The sequence below is a fragment of the Brachyhypopomus gauderio genome, chromosome 2, assembly GCF_052324685.1.
Source record: "Brachyhypopomus gauderio isolate BG-103 chromosome 2, BGAUD_0.2, whole genome shotgun sequence".
In the NCBI taxonomy this organism is placed as follows: Eukaryota; Metazoa; Chordata; class Actinopteri; order Gymnotiformes; family Hypopomidae; genus Brachyhypopomus; species Brachyhypopomus gauderio.
This window is the reverse complement of record NC_135212.1, coordinates 24,654,526-24,678,113: the sequence shown is the minus strand read 5'-3', so window position 1 is coordinate 24,678,113 and position 23,588 is coordinate 24,654,526. Positions and strand designations below refer to the sequence as shown.

Sequence of the window (23,588 nt, the reverse complement as noted above, 5' to 3'; positions counted from 1 at the left end):
GAGTGGAGAATTTAATGATGCTGTGATGGAACAGCTTACAGCTGCTTGACAAGTAAAGCGATGCTCCTGATTCTGCTGTTCGCACACACATAATCTATAACTATAATCCACCAACTGTAATAATCCCTGTAATTTACCATCTGACTCAGACACAGACGTCTCTCCTAACAAATACTGCAGTCTAGAATAATGAATATAATGTATTACAAGACATGCTTGCTGAGTTGCTGTGCATCTTCTCAGCAGATATTCAGGTGATTTACACATGTTAATGCAACTATGCCTAAGAAATGCACCATTTCTGACATTGAATAATGCAATCACAGTATGAAACCAGTCATATTTATTGAGCATTAGATTATAAGTCACATTTTAATGGTGTCTGCTTCTTCTCTTTGTGTGTGTTTATTTCATAGCTGAGTTGATTTGCGGTGGTTATGTTCTGCTTTTGAGTCTCTATTCCACCACTTTCAGTTTTCATTACACAAGACCATGCAGAGGTTAAATTACAGTATGGTAAACACCTAAAAATACATTAATAACATGTTTAAAAGGTAACATAAATAAATAGTAATTTAAAAGAATACCTAAACATAGCTGGATAGAATGATAGATGTAATAATAGAACTTTACCGAACCTGGGGAGAAATAAAATGATGAGTTGTGTTGATACCTTTGAGACAAGTCTTGGTTTCAGGGAGCAGGTTTATTTTTGTTTTGTTATGTATAAGCACAGGTCGGCTCTTTCTCATCAGGGACAGATGTTCGTAGCAGCCATGCAAACACGTGGTCACTCAGAACATGTGAATTCCTGTCTGCTGAAAAGAAGCACATCACACTGAAGTGTAAGGGGTTGGTCATGGCAGGGACCCTCCTGCTGTCATCTTGCAAATTAAGATTTATATCAGAGGATGAAATCCTCTTGCATGAGGACAACCATGACACCAAGGTTGAAGATTTGAGAGGGGGGGTGGATGGGCTGGCATGTCTCCAAGGCTGAACTAAGCCACATTAAGGGATTTGTTTCTGGGTTTGAAACTTCACTGCGCTGCAAAGCAGGAGCCTGGTGTCCTTGAAACGGGTCTCGTCAACCGTGTTTCAGGGTGCATGCTTGTAAAATACGGACCGTCCTGAAAGAAACGATTCTGACTGACACAAGTGCCAAAACGCCTTCACTGGTTGGGTAACTACAGAGGGTTCCTTACGCACGGAGGAAAGGCGCTGATCGGATGAAAGCCCGAGCTACTGTCATCCGATGACTTGATTGTCATCCTGCACTGAAGCACGTTCCTTTTCTGCGGCTCAGTACAGAGAGCAGGCACAGGGCTGTTACACTGGCTACTTAAACACACCTGAATTTAGCCTTTGTTCAACCATGGTGAGTGTCTGCTGCAGCACTGACTCCTTCATTTGGAGATTAGACTATAGACTGCCATCTACTGGTTATTTAACATAGACATGTGTTTAGTGTATGGGTGAGCTATCCTATCTCTGTCTGTCTGTCTGTCTGTCTGAAATCTACAAAATGTATTCTAATATAAATTTTCTTGTGTTTTGATGAAAACTTTCTCACCAAAAAAGTTATGTTATGCACAATATTTCCATTTTAATTATGATCACCATACCAGGACTCGGACGTTATGCACAGCTAGAGAACAGAACATATAAGTTATTTGATGAAGAAGAATTTAGTAATCCAGTGAAGTGAAGTTGTGATATGAAGAGGATTCATTTCATCCAGCTCATCTTGGCTGTGATGAGGACACAGGTTACCGTACGGCCATGTGGAGCTCTAATTGCCCTCTACACAACCTCAGCTGTCCCATTGGCCATGTTGGTTACTGGTTTCCATTCTGGGGTGGTGATGATCATTATTAAGGTCAAAATACAGCTGTTTTTGGAGGTGAACCTTTTTCCTTTGACAAAATACAAGAAGTTCTCTTTCCTTTGCGTACGTTGGATACGTGCTAAACTCTCACGGTGTGGCTACACAGCAGGGCGCTATCCCACTGGCTGTCTCTTTCCCCTGCGCACCAGGACAGAGAGGATGTGACATATTCACACAGATCTGGTCATAAAATCTGAGGAACAGTGGTGAGGGTGAGTCCATCAGTCTCCCTGCTAGAGCTGTTTAAAGAACTGGCGTCACATCAAAAGGTCACACACTAAGATATGATATCAGGGCAGATGTGGTCATGCAGGGGACTGTCTCTTTCTCTCTGTCTACCTCTCCCCCTTTCCCTTCCTCTCTTTTTCTCTCTCCTTCCTCTCTATCTCTCTCTCTCTCTATCTCTCTCTCTCCTCTGCTCTCTCATTTGTCCTCATACAGTGTTGACCTGAACCTCAAACAAAAATGTTTTCAGTTAAATAGGTTTAGCCTTTCCTGAATAATTGAACAGGGAACAATAAAACTCCATCATCATAAATTATAGAATAGAATAATCTTCCAGAAATACTAGCTTTGGCTGCTACGTCCCACATGGGATTAAACATCACCGCTTCTGAGATTAATTCCGTTCCTGGCATGGCTGGGCAGATGAGCTGTGTCCTTCATGACATCAGAACTAACCTTTCTTGCTTTCTTGAACAGCCTCAGGTTAAGTTACATTCCTGCAGGTTCTCCTCTGACTCTGATCTCTGACCTTGCAAGGACGTGTGTCCGTGGGTCCGGTTATTGATGTCCGAATTGTGTAAAATCTTTCACGAGCATGCTGCTGGCGTATGCGCAGTATTTGCAGTGAAATCGCGGTGGTAGTGGTGTTGCCTCTTTCTGTGCGGCTCATGGTGACTTTAAGTGACTTCCTTTTGCTCTACGGTTCCACACCCACTGGGACTGCAGGCTTGATTGTGATTGTATCAGGCTGGCGACAGCTGACTTGGCTGCGTGGCCAGTTGCATGGGCCAGATTGACTTTCATTGTCATTGAAATAGTTATTGTTTAATTGAGGGCTCTTGGACAGGCCATTCATCACGGATGTTAATCATATCAGGCGCTCACACCTCCCATAGAACCTGCTACGCTCAGCCATTTCCATGGCACTGGGCTCCTAATAAATCTAAATGTGGTAATCGACTCTAATTTCACCAAGATCCACCCAGCGCTGCAAATGAGCTCTGGGCTGTTCTGCAGGCAGCCCTGCTAATAGGAAGCAGAACGACCTTGCGCTGTAGCCTTCAGCCCCCGCGGCCCCCCATGGCCCCCACTTGGTTTACATGTGAGCTCAATGCTGTTAAATCACATATTGCACTGCAGATAATGCAGTGAGTGAATGCTGTGCATATGTTAATAGGGTTTCCCTCCTCAGTGCAGAGTGCGCTCACTAGTAACCTGAGTGTCGGAATATGACTGCACACTTTCGCTTGTTTCCCTGTGAGAGGGCAGCCTTCAGAAATTCCACCTCCATTCTGATCAAGTGGGACATTTTGTTTACATCAGAGAAATCTTTTTTTTTTTCTTCACCATGACCAAATAGGTCTGGCGCTGGGCCCATAACTACAAAACAATTATCATATGCACCCTGCCCCCGTGTTAAGGAGCCACTACCTGTCTCGTCACCTGTATGTCTGGCATCGACACTTTCCTTCTCTCTCTTGCTCCCACGCATTTGAACTCTTTCTCTTTTGCTGTATCTTTCTTGCTCTCTCTCTCTCTCCCAGCTTTCTGTTGCATGTTGGAAGAGCGAGGCAGACTGCTCTGTGTGGTCTCTGCTGCGGGCTGGAAATAGCAGAGCGTTTTCACCGTGCCGAGACCGGGGAGACCGGCCGTGGGATTTGGAGAAGTGTTATGGAACCAGAGGGACTCGTCTGGCTAACAGAGCGGGGGGGATGTCACAGCAGGGCCCTACACATGGCTCTCGCACCTCTATATTTGGTTGTTGTTGTCTTCCAGCCGGCTGAATCTGCACGCTGGGAGAGAGATGCTGACTGACGACGTTACGCTCCTCGTGGGTTCTTCCCTCCCCTTGTGTCATCCGCAGCCCCACTTCTGAGAGGAAGCTCTCGGTGAAAAGAGCTTCCTTAAATGACCAGACAGAGTGTGGCCGTAGCAGGCAACATGCACTCTGCACACACTGCACACTTGCGCTTTCTTTCCACACTGAGGTCGTTCAGTATTAACAACTTCATCCTCTCCCATATACTTTTTGATGTATGTATCCACATGGTGAAAGCACATGTATCCTTATGTAATTACGGTTTAACTGAGACCGCTGCATCCAGTGTGATAATTTGTCGATTTTAAATGACTGTTCTGGCAAAGTGGAGCAGAGTTCTTGTCTAAAGTGGGAACAGTAACATAAACACTTTGCTCACTTCCACAGCTGCTGTAGTGTGGTATGCGAACAATCCGAGCTGATTGTCTGTTGAAGATTTTCTGATTAACACATCTCCACTGCACACTTTGTTATGCATGCTTGCATTGCATTTCATATAAAACCAAGATCATTTAAAGCTCCTTCATGAACCAAGCCTGATGCAGAACATGCTCCATTTCACACCCTACTGGTAACCACAACCACAAATCCACTACATAGCCATAGACTTTACTGAAAAACTGGTCTATAGTGTTAAATGAAACACCAACTGTGTATTTATGCCACACCATGAAGTATTCGATTTCTGTACATAGAAGGAGATAGGTGTGTAAACACTGATTGTTGGGTGTGTAAACAGGTTTATGGATGCATGAGCGCAGGGTGATGAATTTATAAGTGACGGCTCTGTAAGCTCCTGGTGATGGGTGTGTAAGCTCAGGGTGTTGTGTCTGTAAGAGGTAATGGGTCAATGATGGATTATGGGTAATGGGTCATGATGGATCCCTTAGTGTTGATTGGAGGAGCAGGATGAAGGGTCTGTAAAAGGTGATTGGTGTGGAGAAGCAGAGTTATGGGTCTGTGAGTATTTGGTCTGTAGGCGCAGAGTAATGGGTCTGTAATTGGTGATGGGTCCGTTAATGGATGATTTGATCAGGTATGCTGTGTGTATGACGGTCCCTTGCATGAAGTCAGCAGTGCGGAGCTGCAAGCATGCATTTGGGTCATGGCCCCCCGAGAAACACGGCTTACTGACACCTCCTCTGGGTTTCCACCACAGATTACGGGCCAGATTTGAGTGGTATGTTAAGCAGGTCTCTCGTTCAGCAAGATTAAATGTACTTCTTATGGCTTGATCCTGATGGCATTGAGAGGCCTTATGTAGAAGGTGTTGACTATGATCATGAGAGATTGGAAGCATCTGGAGGGGAGAGGTTTTAAAATGATGTGATTATTTTGCTGGTTATTAATTATATAAATCTGACAGTTTGCAAATTGAAATGATTGATGAAAGCTGGGATATCATGCAAGTTGCCATGTAATACCATATAACAGCACATATATAACAGCATATGTGTTTGTGCTCTGGTGGTCTGGCTGTTCCTCCCTCGTACTCTGTGCTGGTGGTCTGGCTGTTCCTCCCTCGTACTCTGTGCTGGTGGTCTGGCTGTTCCTCCCTCGTACTCTGTGCTGGTGGTCTGACTGTTCCTCCCTCGTACTCTGTGCTGGTGGTCTGACTGTTCCTCCCTCGTACTCTGTGCTGGTGGTCTGGCTGTTCCTCCCTCGTACTCTGTGCTGGTGGTCTGACTGTTCCTCCCTCGTACTCTGTGCTGGTGGTCTGACTGTTCCTCCCTCGTACTCTGTGCTGGTGGTCTGGCTGTTCCTCCCTCGTACTCTGTGCTGGTGGTCTGGCTGTTCCTCCCTCGTACTCTGTGCTGGTGGTCTGACTGTTCCTCCCTCGTACTCTGTGCTGGTGGTCTGGCTGTTCCTCCCTCGTACTCTGTGCTGGTGGTCTGGCTGTTCCTCCCTCGTACTCTGTGCTGGTGGTCTGACTGTTCCTCCCTCGTACTCTGTGCTGGTGGTCTGACTGTTCCTCCCTCGTACTCTGTGCTGGTGGTCTGGCTGTTCCTCCCTCGTACTCTGTGCTGGTGGTCTGGCTGTTCCTCCCTCGTACTCTGTGCTGGTGGTCTGACTGTTCCTCCCTCGTACTCTGTGCTGGTGGTCTGGCTGTTCCTCCCTCGTACTCTGTGCTGGTGGTCTGGCTGTTCCTCCCTCGTACTCTGTGCTGGTGGTCTGGCTGTTCCTCCCTCGTACTCTGTGCTGGTGGTCTGGCTGTTCCTCCCTCGTACTCTGTGCTGGTGGTCTTTTGACTCCAGAGCTCTTGGCCTCCCATTGGATTGCTCTCTGCTCCCTCAGATAAGCACCTGATTTTTTTTAGCTCACTAAAGCTGCGTGACACCAGCCAGACTGATCTAGGCTGACGTCCCACACCAACCTGGTGAGGGGCTCCTCGCTGGGGTCTCTCCCCCAACCCCTGGGGGCAAACTCAGGCATGCCCGCTCTGGCCTCATGGTACTTCCGCTGGAACTTTCGTCCCCACAGACCCATCAGTAAAACAGAAGAATGGAAAACTGGCATGGCCCTGGTACACATGCCTCCCAATCATATGGTTTTATGTGCAGGTTTGTGTTTAATGACACCAAAGTAAATGTCTATTTTAACTGGATACGGACCAAAAAAAAAAAAAACCGGAGCATTTATTTCAGGGCTATTGAAAAAACACTCCGTCACGAGTGTTACGTTCGCCACCCCCCCATCCACCCCCCCCCCCCCCACCCCCCCCGGTCAACAACTTGCGTTCGCCACCCCCGAACGCCGCACCGGACCTCAGGTCACAGGTATCTGCCAAAATTGGACCGCGGACAAATTTAGTTGAGTACCCCTGCTTTATAAATTGGTGTGCTGTCACTCACATCCATTTTATGAGGTCCTTTACAACAGGAAGGACACACATCTGATCTCAGATGATGAAGAGCAGTTAGAGTCCAACCCAGAGAAGTCCCAGCAGTGGCGTCTGCTGATAATTAAGATTGTCCTGTTGCTTTCAGTACAACATGAAAGACTTTATTTTTCCTGCCAGCCTCTTAACGTATTATTTATGAGCACAAACTCATGAGCAGAATAGTGTTGAAGCTGTTCTCCTTAGAAAGTGAAACGTTTCAAAAACGTGCTGCCTTAGACAGAAAGCAGGTAACCACGTGACACTGATCTCACTGATGCTGGTAAAACATGCTCTGTAGGGAGTAGATGTTATTTAACACTGAAACCCTTTCAAGCACTAGCAGACATTGCTACTTACGGCTCTTGAAGCACCAGTATATAACAGTGTTAATGATTAAGCAGCCTGCCACTAATGTCTGACCTTTTTTCTCCCTTATCAGAATTTTCCATACACAATATCTGTCAGCAGCACAGCTGTTTCCAGATTGGTTGTCCAAAAGGTTGACCATTTACCCACAGTAAAAACCCCTCGGGAATGCAAATCCATGCCTCCTTCCTAATCCCACTGAGAGATCACAGTGTGCCTGGGTAATGCCAGTGTTAGAGAGGCTTCAGAGACCCACTCTTACTGTTCTGCACTCTGTCACTAGTACAGAGTGTCCTGGCTCTGCTCTGGCCTCTGGCCTGATATCTACTGTGACACCATCTCTGTCTCTGCGTCACCATCTCTCTCTCTCTCTTTCTCTCTCTTTCATATTCTCTTACCTACTCTTTTGCTTGTCTGAATATCTGCTATGTAAAAAATCTCTTTTTTTCGTCTTGCTTGCTGTCTTCTGAGATTTATTCTGAGCACGGGAGTCTGAAACTGCTGGACATTCTGCTGATCTTTACCAACCTGTTCTACCTCACCTCCGAGAGCTTCTCCCTCTCATTCCTCTCACCCCCCTCACCCTCTCATCTCATTCCTACTCTCTGTGCCTCCCTTTCTCTCTCTATCCCTCTCTCTTTCTCTCTCCCTCTCTCTTTCTCTGTCCCTCCCTCTTTGCAACACACATCTTCTTCAGGCCTAATGAGGACAGTACCTGACCTGTGTCCCTCCTCCATAAAAATAACATGGTGACTTACAGTCAGTCAGTTCTGCTCTCTCTCTGTCCCACTGACTGGACAGAGCGGGCTCGCTCAGTGAGGTCAGCCCCAAAGGAAATGCAGTGAGGTCAGCCCAAAAGGAAATGCTAATTACATGTTAATCAAAATGGCACACAAAGGCTTAGGCAGGTTATGAATATGCAGAGGGGACCAGACCCCAGGTGTGTTTCGGCCAGAGATGTCCCAGAGGCAAGAGGGCTCTGCTACTGCTGCAAACCGGAATCCTTATTATTTGTGCTAGATCTACTGTATGACAGAATACGAAGGTTAAACTTTCATAAAGTCATATTACCCTGCATTGTTCTGGATAAATAAATTTTATATTATATATATATATATATATATATATATATATATATATATATATATATATATATATATATAAAAATATATATATATATATATATGTGTGTGTGTGTGTGTGTGTGTGTGTGTGTGTGGTATTCATCTCACAAGGGAATAATAACATAAAAAAAAAAATTGTATATACTCACGTGATTGAGCTTCATAAAAATTCACACACAGTGGTTACAGCTTCATGTTCTGTGGCCAGAAGCCTGTACTGAAACAGCATTGTCCTTTCACAGGGAAGCTTGCCCTGTTCCCCATACACACAACACCTGCTGCTCTGTACTGGTCAGAGTTCAGATAGCAATGCTGGACCCCATGCTGTCTTTAGATGGCTAGAAATTTGTATTTATCCCTAAGGAGAAACGTAAAGGAACCCTTAGCCAGTGTGAACTTCTCCCTAAGTCCCGTCTCCTGTGTTCTCTCCACTGCCATCCCCGTGGTGTTTAAAACGATGACGTTCCTCTACAGTGCTAAAATGGGACTGGCTCCCACTTACATAGAGCAGTAATCAAACCCTGTTGTGCCTCACGCTGCCATCAAAACCTCTAGTGCAGAGTCACTGGCATCATCCTCTCTTAAGGAGCAGAGCAAGGGCCTCTGCCACATGATCGAAATGTAAGCATAAAGTTATGAACCAGGCACGGTGGAGTCCGTCTGCTGACGGCAGGCGTTCTCTCCTCCGCGACAGTGGACGTGCGTATGGTGGCAGGACCAGACTGCTCTGTCAGGAGCCCGGGCTCACGGACGCCTTCCCTGCCTGAATGACTGCTTCTGTCTGTCACTGCTATATTTGGCAGTGTCAGGCAGCTGATGGTGAATGTTTCTGTGCTATTGTGACGAACGGGGCCCGATCCAAACATGGGCAGCCCAAGGCAGTGATTCATCTTCATTTGTTAGCAACGTCATCGCCGCTCACGCCGGCTTGTGCTGCAGAGTAATTAAGGAGGTGTCACGAAATGTTTCAACTTTTCTGCAGCACCGATAAAGCCTCTTTCTCAAATCTGACAGTTAATATGGTAATGAACTCCTGCAGACTTGCAGATTGTGAGTTTTTTTTTCCTTTTTTTTGTACAGTAGATTTTGGTGCTTGTCTGAAACTTGTATTTCTTCACATCCTAGACCACCTATTGCAATGACTATTCTTACCTGTTGTAGTGTAACCTTTGGAGCTTGTGGTTGTCATGGGAACTTTGGATACTCTTGCACTATTGTTAACTTGGCTGTTTCAAAATCTGCCCTCATTAAGTGCCGTTTCCAGGTTGTAGAGTGAGGCATTTTAGCTGGCCTCTCGCGTCTTATAGCTCCACTTCAGAGTGCAGCTCTAAAACAGCGCACTCCAGCAGTGGTGTGTCAACAAAAGTGGCACAGGTACACAGTGCAGTCCCGCTCTTCCGGCACGCACCACACAGGCGAGTGGCGCCTTCCACTGGCAGGGAGGGTCAGGTGCAGTTGAAACAGCGTCTCTACTGTTACACCAATCCATTTCTCAAATGTTTTATGTGTTTTTCTTTTTCTCTCTTTCCCTCTTTGTCTTTTGAGTCATTACACATGCTTATGTATTCTCTCTCTCTCTCTCTCTCTCTCTCTCTCTCTCTCTCTCTCTCCACTCTCAGGTATTCGGTCTACCCTTACTCGGTCCTGGAACAATGTGGGATCAAACATCCAAAACCAGTCCCTTTCTTTGGAAACATGATGCTGTTTCAAAATGTAAGACGAAAATGGTTTTCATATCTTTTTGCATAGAAGCTACCGGCGACCCTGAAGTACAACAGTTTTCTTACTGCACAATAATAATCTTTATGTATTTGTATAGCAGCTTTTGTGTAAACATGCTTGTTGTGTTCAGGAGCCATGACTACTGTTTCTTTTTTGTTGTCTATTTTATTAAAGCTTAAGCAACATTCGTATGTGAATTGGCCATACCCTTAAAGGCTTGAAAAAAGTTGGTTTTCATATAAATCTGCACATCATTAAATTTGTTCATTAAAAAGGACTCAAAAGTAATGACTTCTAATGCCATGTGATTTGCAAACAGATTAGTCTCAGCATAATTGCTTTACTTCTGGTATGACTGCAGAAGGCAGAAGACCACCGGACAGGTTTAATATTAATAAATGAATGCTTCGGCATTATTCTGTCAGGACTGCCTTATTTCACCAGGGCTGTGTGCATAATAAAGACGGAGCTTTGATTATTCGGGTCCTAAATGTGTTACGCCACAGTGTGTGCAGCCTTTACGGACCAGCAGTGGTGCCGTGTATCTCGCACTGAGGCAGGGTGTCAAACGAGGACGCGTCAGAGATGTATTAGAGTATTAGGGTGGACAGAACAGCCAAGGCTTCAGGGCTGGACGCTGTTATCAAGCTCAAGGTTTATAAGGGCCGATGTGTGCCGGAGTAAATGAAATTCGACTAGAGCGCGCTCGGCGAAGTCGTCTGGAGTTTCCAGGGTCACTTATTTGCTCTGTTTATTAGCTGAGTGGTTTGCATGGTGTGGAAGATTTGTGAATGTATAACTAATGTATCAGTAGCACTTAACTGCATGTTTTTCTGACCTTCACCTCGGCCATAGACGTGCTGCTCACTCCTGCCTTAAGCGTAAGCCTGCGGTTTAGCGATTGAACCGTTTGCAGGGAGAGGGCGCGTGTTTGAGCTAAAGCAGCTTAGAGAAGCGAGGGAGGCCGATTCCCTCCCCAGATCGATATGTTCCTGTCACCCGGTCGCGGTGAGCTGGATGTGTGTCGTTGATGGTGCTCTGTTTATGTCGGGGGGGCCTGCACCCTGCGTATTTATTCTGCCCTATTCTACTTTCATCTGCGTCGCTGTAGCTCAGAGAGGAGGGGCGTTATTGGCCTGTCCGTTTACGTGTTGTGTATGTCGGGAGCGCCTGTGTGGATTACCTGCCATATTCTGCGATGATTCTGGTTTATTCTGGTTTCAAAAAAATCCAAACCTTACCTGGAAACACCTGAAACCAGGAAGCGTCCATACAGCCACACAGCTTTGCTCAGACACCAGTCTGCTGTGGGGTTGGCCTAAATGCGTGGGGCGTCAGATTCTGCTTATGAGATGCATCTGTCTGTCTGTCCGTCTCTCTATCTGCCTTTGTTTCTGTTTCTCTTTGACTGACCTTTTCCCTTGTGTCACTTTCAATTCATATTTGTCTCTTTTCCTTTTACAAGATGCTTTTAGAGATAAGTAAATACGCAGAACTTTTGTCTTGCATAATCTGTGTCCATGTGCAGCTTGAACAAAAAAGTGCGTGGATGCGTTTGTGAGCCCGTCAACAGACCTGAGCAAACATTCTCTAGAGTCTTGCTCTCCCTGAATTATCTGACCCAGTTCTAGAGGCTGTCCTCCGAGCCAGATCTTGCATATGTGTGTGAAGGGAGGGGACTGACAGTGGAAATAAATGCATGTGTTTGTGTTATCAGCACTGAGACAGAACGCAGCCCCACCCTGGGCTTGGGGTGCATGTTTCCCATAATGCATCTGCTAGACAGGAGAAGGGGAGAGGTAGCTCTTCAGTGTTAAGAGAGCAGAGCTAAAATGTCCAGAAAACAAGGCTATCATTAGTTGGTTAACATTTAGTAAGCTGTTATTCCAGTTCAGAAAACTAGGTTTATTACTAGATTTATGAGGTCAGAGACCAGGCGAAGTTACAATGTGTAGATTGTCGGGGCAGGTGGGTTATGAAGATGGTTTGGGGTGCCTGTCTTGGCAAAATCAACAAAAATTAGCAAAGAGTTGAGAGATACACGAGCTAAATAAACATAGACAGAGTGCAGGAAGAAGTGCGAGGAGAGGACAGCAGGGTTCTGGAGGGTGGAGTGACGTGAGCTTGACAGCGAGTGGTCATTATCTCTTGTTATCTCATTACCATGTCTGTCTCTCTCTTCCCCTTTCTGCCTCTCTCTCTTTCTTACTCATACTCCCAAACCACAACAGCACATTAACAGCACACGCTCCATTATGAAATGCGGCCCTCGTTGAGGTGATACTGGGTCCATCCAGGTCCAGACATCCTCCCTACGGCCTTCCAGGCTGACGTATGCAGGCAGGGCAGGCAGGCACGCACACACCTTGCGTCTCCTCTCAAATCTCTCTTCCTCCATCTTTCCTTCCCCTGTCGATGAAGCTCCAGTATGTGTCCTAGTGTTTACTTCTGACACTTGCGTTTGTATTTTTCTGACTACAATTATTGGCCATTAGTAATAGTAAACAATCAGCACAGAAAAATAACTGGAAGTGAGGTAATGAAAGGCCAGCAGGAGAGACTGTAGAATGTGTCCTGTCTGCCTGATTCAGGCCTGCTTTATTGATCTTACACATCTGCGATGAATCCTCAATGAGACCTGTGGCAGACTGCAAGGACTCACCCATTCGATTAGGGTTCTCTGTTGGCTTCTATTCCACGTCTAGCTCAAGCACACACACCAACATATGCACCCATGTATAGATGCACAGGCTGTGCATAAACACCCAGGAAGGAATCTACATGCATGAAGACCCTCTCGTCCCAGTGACAGAGCAGTAATAATAGACCAGGAAAGATCAGAACGAAAGGGCGCACCCCACTGCTTCATGCTTACTGAGGAATGGACACACACACACACACCTACATCATCGTGCGATGCACACGAGGGAGGCTGCAGTAGTGGCACTGCCAGCATCTCTGGGCAGGAGGGGAGGGCAGAGGGCGAGGTGCCAACACAGCCTGCTCCTTCATTAGCTCTGAGATGGGGAAAGTCAAAGGCGGCCATGCATACCAAACCTGTGTGTGTGTGTGTGTGTGTGTGTGTGTGTGTGTGTGTGTGTGTGTGTGTGCGTGCGTGCGTGTGTGCATCTGCAAATAATTGTTTCTGTTTATTTTACTTGCTTTCTTGAGTTGCATGTCAGTTTATTTCTGATCTCTCATTCTTAAAACATATGAATTCGTGGACAAGTGACTAGCATGACTGCCAAACATTTTCTATTCCCTTCCAGTCCATGAGGAAGGCCTTTTAATTATTTCAGAGTAATAAATACATAAATGTGTCATTATTGCCCTAACCGTAGATGCATCAAATGCACCTTCTCAGTGATGCTCAAGAGCTGTGCTGCAGTGTCTGCTCTATACTGACCCCTAGTGGCTGACTAAAGCTCTCAAAACACACGGTCTCCATTCTCTGATTTTCTCTATCCATTTGCTTTGTCATCTGCATCAAACTGTCTTACACCTGTCACACTCCTCTTTTAGACCTGCTTTGCAGTGGCAGCCAATAGCTCTCAATATGGAATTGCAATGTTTAAATACTCATTTGCTGTGTCTGTCCTTAGGTTTAATGCTATACCCTCAAGAGTTTGTAACATTAGCACTATAACCTGATTGTTTTCATGAATTAATTGATTTATTAATGGACTTATTTTCATATAATTTGTATTTAGTGAAGCTAGGGTTAGCTGCTTGGTGCTGGGCTCCAAGCTGCTTACTGTGGTTTTGTGGACGACGTCTGAGGTGATTAAATCTGAAATATTAAAAAGGCATACATTGACCTTGGTGAAGAGAGGAGAGGTGAGCAATGCCATGTGGTGAAAGATGACTGGAAGAAGATTAAACAGCATGGAAACACAAGAGTAATTAATGACACTGCATATGCATGTTTGTGAATATACTAATCTTGCGTCCGGTACCCACCCACTGAGAACAAAAGGAATTAATGACAATCAAGCCTGTATTTTTATTCCCTCTCACCCCCCCCCCATCCCTCCCTTCCTCCTCTATCTCCCAACACATCCATCTTTCCCTTCTCTCTCCCTCTCTACTGCTCTGTCATCTCTGTCTTTCTGACATATTTCAAACATGTCCTATTTCCCTATACCCTTATTTCTTATTTGCTCTCTCTATAACATGGAAGTGATGTGGCTGTAACCTAGGCAATGTGACTCCATGGTGACCTTCATCACTACCCATTGTGCACTGTTGTGCAAATCCAAACAGGACCGATACAGAGGAATCTGCTACATTGTACTTGTCTTAGACTAGGCAGGGAACAGCAGGGCAGTGTGTTTGGCCAGGTGTTATGGTAAAGACGTGCTACTCCATACAGTAGACACACCAAGCAGGAAAAAAACCTGATCAACCCTCTCAACGAAGTTTCATATTCAAACGACGCCGGACGACGCTTACTGTTATAAACACACCACACTTTCAAAAACATATTTACTCACATATTTGATCTTGACTAGGCTCTGCTGTCTTATGTGCACTTTTATTCTCATTTACAGGGTTTTTTCAACGCTCACAAGGACCTGATTAACCAGTATGGCAAAGTGTGTGGGTGAGCCAACACACTAACACTGTACCATTGGTGTGGCACTTATGAAATATGTGGCAGATGTTTTTGGTGATAATTTGCTGCACATAAAGCTTTTTATGCTCGTCTATCACGGCCGAGGCTTTATTTTCATTATTCGTCTTGTGGATTTGTAAGAATGTGGCCGTAACTGCAAGAGGAATGTTAAGTAGTGAAAACATTTGAAAGGAATAGTTTTGTCTACTGTGATTTTGAGCTGTGGGCTTCTGCGAATGTGGAGAATGTGGAGATTTTTGTTTTGCTGAACTACTGCTGAAGTAGTTCAGAGAATGTTCATATCAAGACTCTAAATGTTATTTAGTCTTTCATGTCTTTTTAAACCCACTTATAATTATTATGGTGATTTTTCAAACCTTATCACCTACTAGAGCTTTTGAGCTAAAACCAACACACTTTGCCTGGGGCATCTGGCCCATTTTCATTTTCAAACTGCTGCCTTTCTTGCAATTTTAAAGCCATGGAACCAAACTTTTATATGGAGCTTCAGGCTATTGGTCCAAAATATGGCAAAGCATTTTGCGCAAACAGCATCAAATTCAGACCCATCTCTTTCACCCCTACCTATTCCCCTTTCCCATTTAAACACCAAAGACCTTAAAGAATTTTACAGCTCCTTTCACTGTATTTATAAAAGCTGAATCCATTTTCAGTTGAGTTATTGACTTGACTTGCCACTTCAGATTTACAGTGAATGTCTGGCAGTACCATGTGTTCTTTTCGAGCTGTTTAGCACATTTATGGACTTTAGTGGATGTTTTATAATCAGGAAGTGCGGCCTACTCGCTTTCCTGCCCGCAGGGATTTTTGTGCCCAAAACGGAAGAAGGAGCACTAAGGCAGGACTATGGCGGTATATGGCAGAAGACATTAGTAGATCTCTCAGAATAATCCAACAGCCTGAGATCATACCATACCATACCCGTACCCATACCATACCCATACCTGTACCCATACATACCCATACCATACCCGTACCCATACCATAACCATACCATACCTGTACCATACCCATATCTGTACCCATACCATACCCGTACCATACCTATACCATACCCATACCATACCTATACCATACCCGTACCATACCCATACTATACCTATACACACCCATACCATACCAATATCAAACCTGTACCATACCCGTACCCATACCCATATCTGTACCCATACCATACCCGTACCCATACCATACCCATACCATACTAGTACTTGTACCCATACCCGTATCCGTAACCATACCCATACCATACCATACCCGTACCCATACCATACCATACCCGTAGCCATACCATACCCTTACCATACCCTTACCCGTACCATACCTATACCATACCCATACCATACCATTACCCGTACTATACCTATATCATACCCGTACCCATACCATACCCGTACCATACCTATACCATACCCGTACCCATACATACCCATACCCGTAGCCATACCCATACCATACCCTTACCCGTACCATACCTATACCACACCCTTACCCGTACCATACCTATATCATACTCGTACCCATACCATACCCGTACCATACCCATACCCATACATACCCATACCATACCCATACCCATACCCATACCATACCCAACCAGTACCATACCCATACCATACATGTACCCAAACCCGTATCTGTACCATACCATACCTGTACCCATACATGTACCCAAACCCGTATCTGTACCATACCATACCCGTACCCATACCATACCCATACACATACATACCCATACCATACCCATACCCATACCATACCCAACCAGTACCATACCTATACCGTACCCGTACCATACGTATACCATACCCGTACTTATACATACCCATACCATACTCGTACCCATGCACACCCATACCATACCCGTACCATACCCATACCATACCCACACATGAAACTTTCTTGTCCCGGGCCCCAGCAAGACGGGCCTGCCTGTACCCATACAATACCCTTACCCATACCATACCCATACTATACCTGTACCCATACCCATATCCGTAACCATACCATACCCATACCATGCCCATACCCGTATCTGTACCCATACCATACCCGTATCTGTACCCATACCATACCCGTATCTGTACCCATACCCGTACCCATACCCATAGCCATACCCATACCATACCCATACCATACCTGTACCATACCGTACCATACCCTTACCCATACCATACCATACCTATACCATACCCATACATTACTCATATTCATACCCCTGAAAGTATACTGACCTGTTACTTACACACCTGTCAGCACATGATTAGAAGGTCAAATAAGACCTTCATATAAAGTCTCAAAGTTTAGCACTTGTTGCTTTTTATTTTATTTTATCTTATGGGGGGAGGGGGGTTCAAATTTAAGGTGCTGTCCTCTGCATCTTCGTTTGTTTGCCTGGCTCGTTGGTTGCTATCTTGGCCACTGGGCATCTGGGTGCTCGGGGACTCAGGATGTGTGAAGCATTCACTGTGGGACCACGAGCAGAACGTGAGTGCAGGTGCACTCAGACAAACTGCTAGCAGCTTCAGCATTTCTGTCCCTCTGGGCCAGCAAGGCCCGGGGGTGTGAGGACCCGTGCGGTGGAGGCCTATTCAGTAGGGATGTAAACGACTTCGGCCTATAAAGGGAAGCTTCTGGAGGTTGTCTGGGATAGAGGCTTAATTAATTGTTTCAGTTTTTGCCTGTAAGGTTTTGTATCCAATTATCACTGCTTAATAAAGATGTTCAATTATCTGCTCCTGTATGGAGAGAAAGTCCCAGAACACACATGGGCAAGTGGGAACACGCATACACACACGCACACACATATAGTATATGTATGAAGGACTAATACTGTGATGCATGTGGGTTTTGGCTGTGGTGTGTGTGTGTGTGTGTGTGTGTGTGTGTGTGTGTGTGTGTGTGTGTGTGTGTGTGTGTGTGTGTGTGTGTGCGGGTGTGAGACGGAGAGAGAGAGAGAGAGAGAGAGAGAGAGAGAGAGAGAGAGAGAGAGAGAGAGAGAGAGAAGAGGCAAGTAATGCTTCTGCCAATTTTTTTTTACCCCATTCTTACCCTGTCTGTTAATAACGAATAATGTGAATAATAGTGTGTTGGGTTGTTTCCATAGTTATTACCTGGGCAGAAGGCCTGTGGTGGTGGTAGCTGATCCAGACATGCTTAGGCAGATTATGGTAAAGGAGTTCCATAACTTCACAAACAGAATGGTGAGTGAAATGTACATTCTTACACACACACACACACACACACACACACACACACACACACACACACACACACACACACGCGCGCAAACATTCATTCAAATCAGAACATCTGCAACTCTCTGGCTTAGTTTGTGTGTGTGTGTGTGTGTGTGTGTGTGTGGGTGTGTGTGTGTGTGTGTGTGTGTGTGTTGGAGCACAGCAGGCTGCTGAGGTCACCAATAATGATCACATGACTTATTTATCGAAGGGGTGGTTCTTCAGCCCTCATGAGTCTTTGTGCAGAGACCACTGGGTAATGTAAAAGGGGAATGGTGACAGCAGAACAAAAATCAATATTGAGATACCATATCTCAGCTTGTGACCCATTGAGTGCTATGCTGTGATGCTTGTTGGTATGTGTGTGTGTGTGTGTGTGTGTGTGTGTGTGTGTGTGTGTGTGTGTGTGTGTGTGTGTGTGTGTATGTGTGTGTGTGTGTGTAGGTTTTACTGAACAGCTCACAATACATACACCATCTGTGACAGACAGCGGGAGAAAACTCATAAAGTGGATCACCATGGCAGCCCAAAAACAAATTCTGTGTTGGCTTCTGTTCACACAAATAAATATTGTACATTACATCCACACACACACACACACACACACACACACACACACACACACACCATTATCACTTAGGGAAACCTAGGCAGACCCTAGTGATCAGTGTATCAAAAAATAATGTTCACTCTTCAGCTGCAGGCCTGAACACCTTACACCTGTGTAAGAGATTGTAGAACACCTTACACCTGTGTAAGAGATTGTAGAACACCTTACACCTGTGTAAGAGATTCTAGAACACCTTACATCTGTGTAAGAGATTCTAGAACACCTTATACCTGTGAAAGAGATTGTAGAACACCTTACACCTGTGTAAGAGATTCTAGAGGTCCTGATTAAACAGGTGGTCCAGCTCAGCTGCTCCAGTTTACTGGGTGTACCTGGCCCATTCAGCTTTGGGTCACTTCATCTTCATGTCTTCCAGAGAGACACTGGCACCCTGGGAATAATTAGGAAAAGGGAGGCAAGTTTATTTGTGGAATACCTTTGCATACAGTCTGGCAATTCAAAGGGCTTCATGTAGTCATTGACTAATTTAAATAATAAAGCCCATTGCAGAGATCTATTCCCTCAGAAAGTTACATAAAACAAATTCTTTAAACACAGTTCATTTAAATAGAAAACAAATTAAATGAAATATTCAAAATTAATTAAAAAGAAAACATACATTAAAAGAAAAGATGAATTATTAACATTGAAATAGATTAAGTAATTTAAATAATTAAAAGTTTAATTAAAACGAGTAAGATTTAATAAAAGATATAAAGTACATAAAATGAAAGCTGGTGAATAGTGCAAAACTCTGAGAGCTTTGCATCTTGGGCCTAAACGAGACAGTCTCCACTTGCATGATGCTGAGACACGATTGAGGTTCTGGAACCGTTCATTCCATCTAAGAGCTGCTGACTAAGAGCTAACCCCAAACCAACGAGCTTCTAGTGTAAGCCTGCTTGGATCATACTGTTCGAGTCTGGCGGATACATACATTGGCTCTGATCCATACATTCAAATAAATTCCATAACATAGTGGTAGTCAGTGTAAAAATTTAAGAATAGTGAGTGATCTGTTCTGTTCTCTTGGCTCTAGTAAGAATGCTAGCAGCTGCATTTTGAATGTGCTAATTTGCTCTGTCATTTTGGAAGACTGGTAAAGAGGCCAATAAAATAATCCTGTTTTAAATAAGAGCATGGATGGGTTTCTCTGGTCTTGTTTCTGCAAGAAATCTCTAGTTTTGTTAATATGTTTAAGATAATAGAATGCTGATTTAGTAATTGCTTTGACATGATTGCTAAAACTGATATCGGAGCCCATTACCACATCTGAGTTGTGATCCAGTTCAGGCTCAAAATATTCAGGAAGTCTGTGTCTCATATTTATTACTAAATAAAAATGTCTTTCTTCTTTATTCAACTGCAATATGTCTGTGCAGATTTAGCTTGTAATATGTTCAAGGCATTGGCATTGTGAGCCATAGTGACAGCCAAATAAATCTGAATATCGCCTGCCTAACTGTGATAAGATTTTCCATCTTCTATGAAGATAGTGCAGTCTTTTTTGGATTTAACCAAGAGATAGCATATACAAACTGAAAAAAGTAACCCAGGAACTGAACCTTGGGGGACTCCACTGGTGGGACTGAACCTTGGGGGACTCCCTTCAGATACCGTCACAGTCAACACAATGTATGTACACGTACATACAACAAAACACACACACTCCACAGGAATACATTTACACATTTTACTAAACACCTGCATTTGATTGCACACACGTTTACACATTCCACAAATCATTACTCTTTCCCCAGAATGACATATTATGTCTTAGAAATATTACTGTGTTTTGAGTCTAAAAAGTACTCATTTAAACAATTTAATATATTTTTGTTTTTGATCTCATCCGTAGTACTCTGAACTAATTTACTGTGTAGCTCTGGAACATGTTGTGTATTGAGTTATTTGCTGCTTGCTCTAGATTAAAACCAATATCTACAGGTTGGCTCACATTTGGAGCAGTTAGTTAGAACCTACTAAACAATTTTCATCAATAAATCATCAAACTGAATATTATTAATTGCTGAAACATGTCTAGACAGAATGCTGTAGCATGTCATATGTATGTAATATCTGTCATATGTATGTCATATGTATGTCATATGTATGTCATATGTATGTAATATCTGTCATATGCATGTCATATGTATGTCATATGTATCATATGTATGTCATATGTAAGGACCAGCACGATCCCTCCATTTTCTGTGCTTTGGTCATGTTTTAAACAAACCAGTGTGGATCAAGTTTACTATTGTTCAAGTAAGATGCTGGATGATGAGAACTGTCATAATTGCTACCAGACATCAGTGGCCCAAGCACTGACCCTTGAGCTGCCCCCCAGCTGCTCCTGTGAAATAATCACACAACACAGCACACAACCCTCCAGGTTGCCAGGTCTGTCTACCAGCAGTAAGGTTCAAGAGGACAAGGATTGATACCTTTGTTTTCTTCCATTTAATAGTCTGAGGTCATTGACTGCTTTCACCAAAGCTGTTTTTGTACTGTGATTATCTCATTATATTACATGATTGGATATCAGTCAATAGTTATTCATAAAAAAGGGTCCATATTGTGTTTCATGAGGAGTGCTTTTATGGGGAGTGGTTTTATCCTATAGGTAAGGCAGCACTGCTAAAGTAAGGAAATATTTGTTTTCACATGTCAGACTTTAGCTGCACAACTCATGAATTGTATTAATAGCATTCAGAGTGTGTTATAGGTGGTGGACTCTCAGATGAAGTACACCACTAACAGACTGTTGAATGCTAGATTTAATTTAAATTATTTCCATCTTGAAAAACAAATGTCTTACATTTTAATAAGGACCCCTTGATAATTACCCCTGGGAGATTTAAAAGATGGTTAATTAGTAAAGAATAAAATCATTGGGTTATTTCGGTTATCAGTAATAATTCTGGAGAAACACAGTTATCTTTTAGAGTGCACTGCCTTGGTTTAGACGTCTGTGAAATTTGAATGGGTTTCTTGTTGTATGATTACTCTAGTTATTCTCTAGATTATTTCTTTATTATTATTTATTTTTACAATATTTTTTACAAACATTTATGTTTACAACATCCAACCACACTCAAAGCTGGAGCCTCATACAATTATTTTGCCTGGTATAGTCAGTGTCAAAAATAACTGCAGTGTAATACAACATAATTGACTGGTCACTGACCAACTATTTCTGAACAGCAGTTATGTGATGGGGATGACGCTGACGTGCGCACTGATCAGGCCGTTGCTGATTTAGGTGCGTCTGCGGTAGTGTGTGCAGTCTGATCTCAGAACAGCTCTCCCAGCTGAAGTCTTGTCTCTGCTTTCTCTGCCCAGAACCTTCGGACCGCCACAAAGCCAGTCAGCGAGAGCGTGCTCCTTCTGCGGGACGACCGCTGGAGGAGGGTGCGGAGTATCCTCACCCCGTCCTTCAGCGCCGCCAGGATGAAAGAGGCACGTTCACCCTTTTTGATCCTTGTCTTCTTTTTTTTTTTCATTATTAAAAATCTGTCATGTGTGAAATCTGATCAGGAAAGGTTCCGGGTCCTTCTTTAAAGAGTCAGGATCTGCAGGTAAGAATGTCATTAGTTGAATCAGATTACTGGTTTGTAATAAAAGCTCAGATCTTCGTCCCTTCTGTTAGAAGTACTGCAGCCTTCAGTCCTTTGATCTACAAAGCACCGCAGCAAGATTTCGCAAGCGACAAAGCGTTCGTTATGACGGATATATCGCATTAGAAGAACTCGTATTAGCAGCTACACAAAAGTCTCCACTGTGGCCTCCTTCCTCATACACAACAGCTCTTGATATCTTCTCTACACACATTTGCCACACACACACACACACACACACACACACGCGTGCGCTTTAACACACCTGGAACGTTCGGAGGGTGAACTGCATCAGTAGAAAGAATGTGCATCCATCTTCTGCAGTGCCCTTGAGCTGGACATGCTGTTGCAAATAGGCCACGGGTGTGAAATTCTGGGCCAAGTGGGTAACGCATGCACACAAAAAGACTCTCACAGCACAGAGCGGCAAACCGATATCTGGTGTACGGTGGCAGTAAAAAACACCATTGAGTGTCTTCATGTGCTTTCATGTGCTCCGTGGTTCCCTTTCCCACTAGCTCCCTTTTCCATCCACGTCTATCGCTCTGTCATGTTGAGCTCCTGCTGGAAGAGTGTGTGTGCCAGTGTGTGCTTACTGAACACCCATACAGTGGCTCAGTCATAAGCAAAAGGGCAGATCAGGAAAAGGAAATATCTGTGGCAGCTTTCTCTTGTTATTGTTCTGTGGTCAAGATTTAGCAAACAGAGCAACAGCTTCTGCAAAAGCCTCTCGGGCTGCTGTATGCACTTAGCACAGCTAAAAATAAGAATGGAATAAACAGACATCTAAAAAATTTATTAATAAAATGAGAGGGAGAAGTGAGACAAAGACAGCTTTTCTGCGCGGGAGCAGAGGAGTGAACTTTGCTCAGAGGAGTCAACTGATGCTAAAAATAAATGAAAGATCTTACAAGCTGTTGCCCAAAGCAGCTGGAGTCTGTGATTTCACTGGTAGTGTGTTTGTGGAACTGTACCTGGAGTCTGTGATTTCACTGGATGTGTTTGAGGTGTGTTTGAGGATGTACATGATTCCAAGGGCGGGGCTATTAGAAGCATGTGACCAAGTGGAACTCCATAAGGATTGGTGGCCTCAGTCCATAATTTTCTCATCATGTCTTTGCAGCAGAGCATTAACTCTCAGCTCCACTTCATGCTCTCTTGCATGAGGAGCCAGAGAACTAAATGAACACAGTGTGCTTTAGTCCAGTAAAGACCCTCTGATCTCCCCAGCCAAGCCACACAGATTATCTTACTTCCTGGGGACAGAAAGAACAAGCTGTGTGTGTGTGTGTGTGTGTGTGTGTGTGTGTGTGTGTGTGTGTGTGTGTGTGTGTGTGTGTGTGTGTGTGTGTGTGTGCATGTGTGTATGTGCCTGTGTGTGTGTGTGTGTGTGTGTGTGTGTGTGTGTGTGTGTGTGTGTGTGTGCATGTGTGTGTGTGCTTTGCCTGTGTGTGTGTG

The 23,588-nt window shown here is 44.3% G+C and overlaps 2 protein-coding genes across 4 annotated transcripts in view; one reads left to right on the top strand and one right to left on the bottom strand.

Moving 5' to 3' along the window:
• The window catches only part of tbxas1 (thromboxane A synthase 1 (platelet)), a 52,986-nt gene that overhangs the window by 8,672 nt on the left and 20,726 nt on the right, over nucleotides 1-23,588 (top strand). For all 3 annotated transcript variants that reach the window (XM_076992344.1, XM_076992345.1, XM_076992346.1), the window contains exons 3-6: nucleotides 9,923-10,016; nucleotides 14,576-14,628; nucleotides 17,768-17,864; nucleotides 21,856-21,972. In XM_076992344.1, the coding sequence (XP_076848459.1) occupies nucleotides 9,923-10,016; nucleotides 14,576-14,628; nucleotides 17,768-17,864; nucleotides 21,856-21,972 (361 nt within the window). The remainder of the gene's footprint in view (nucleotides 1-9,922; nucleotides 10,017-14,575; nucleotides 14,629-17,767; nucleotides 17,865-21,855; nucleotides 21,973-23,588) is intronic.
• On the bottom strand, nucleotides 365-6,419 carry LOC143508958 (uncharacterized). The gene is made up of 3 exons (XM_076997538.1): nucleotides 6,307-6,419; nucleotides 5,357-6,215; nucleotides 365-5,232 (listed from the first exon to the last, which is right to left on the bottom strand). Exons 1-3 carry the CDS (start codon nucleotides 6,417-6,419, stop codon nucleotides 4,819-4,821), a joined length of 1,386 nt encoding a protein of 461 aa, XP_076853653.1. The 3' UTR covers nucleotides 365-4,818.

Bases quoted from the DNA above. Each gene is read 5' to 3' on its own strand.
- LOC143508958 (XM_076997538.1), bottom strand. From the start codon at position 6,419: ATGGGTCTGTGGGGACGAAAGTTCCAGCGGAAGTACCATGAGGCCAGA. The intron at 6,216-6,306 runs GTTGGTGTGGGA...CTGAGGGAGCAG, and splicing joins AGCGAGGAGCCCCTCACCAG to AGAGCAATCCAATGGGAGGC. The intron at 5,233-5,356 runs GTATTACATGGC...TCTCCCCTCCAG, and splicing joins TATATATGTGCTGTTATATG to ATGCTTCCAATCTCTCATGA.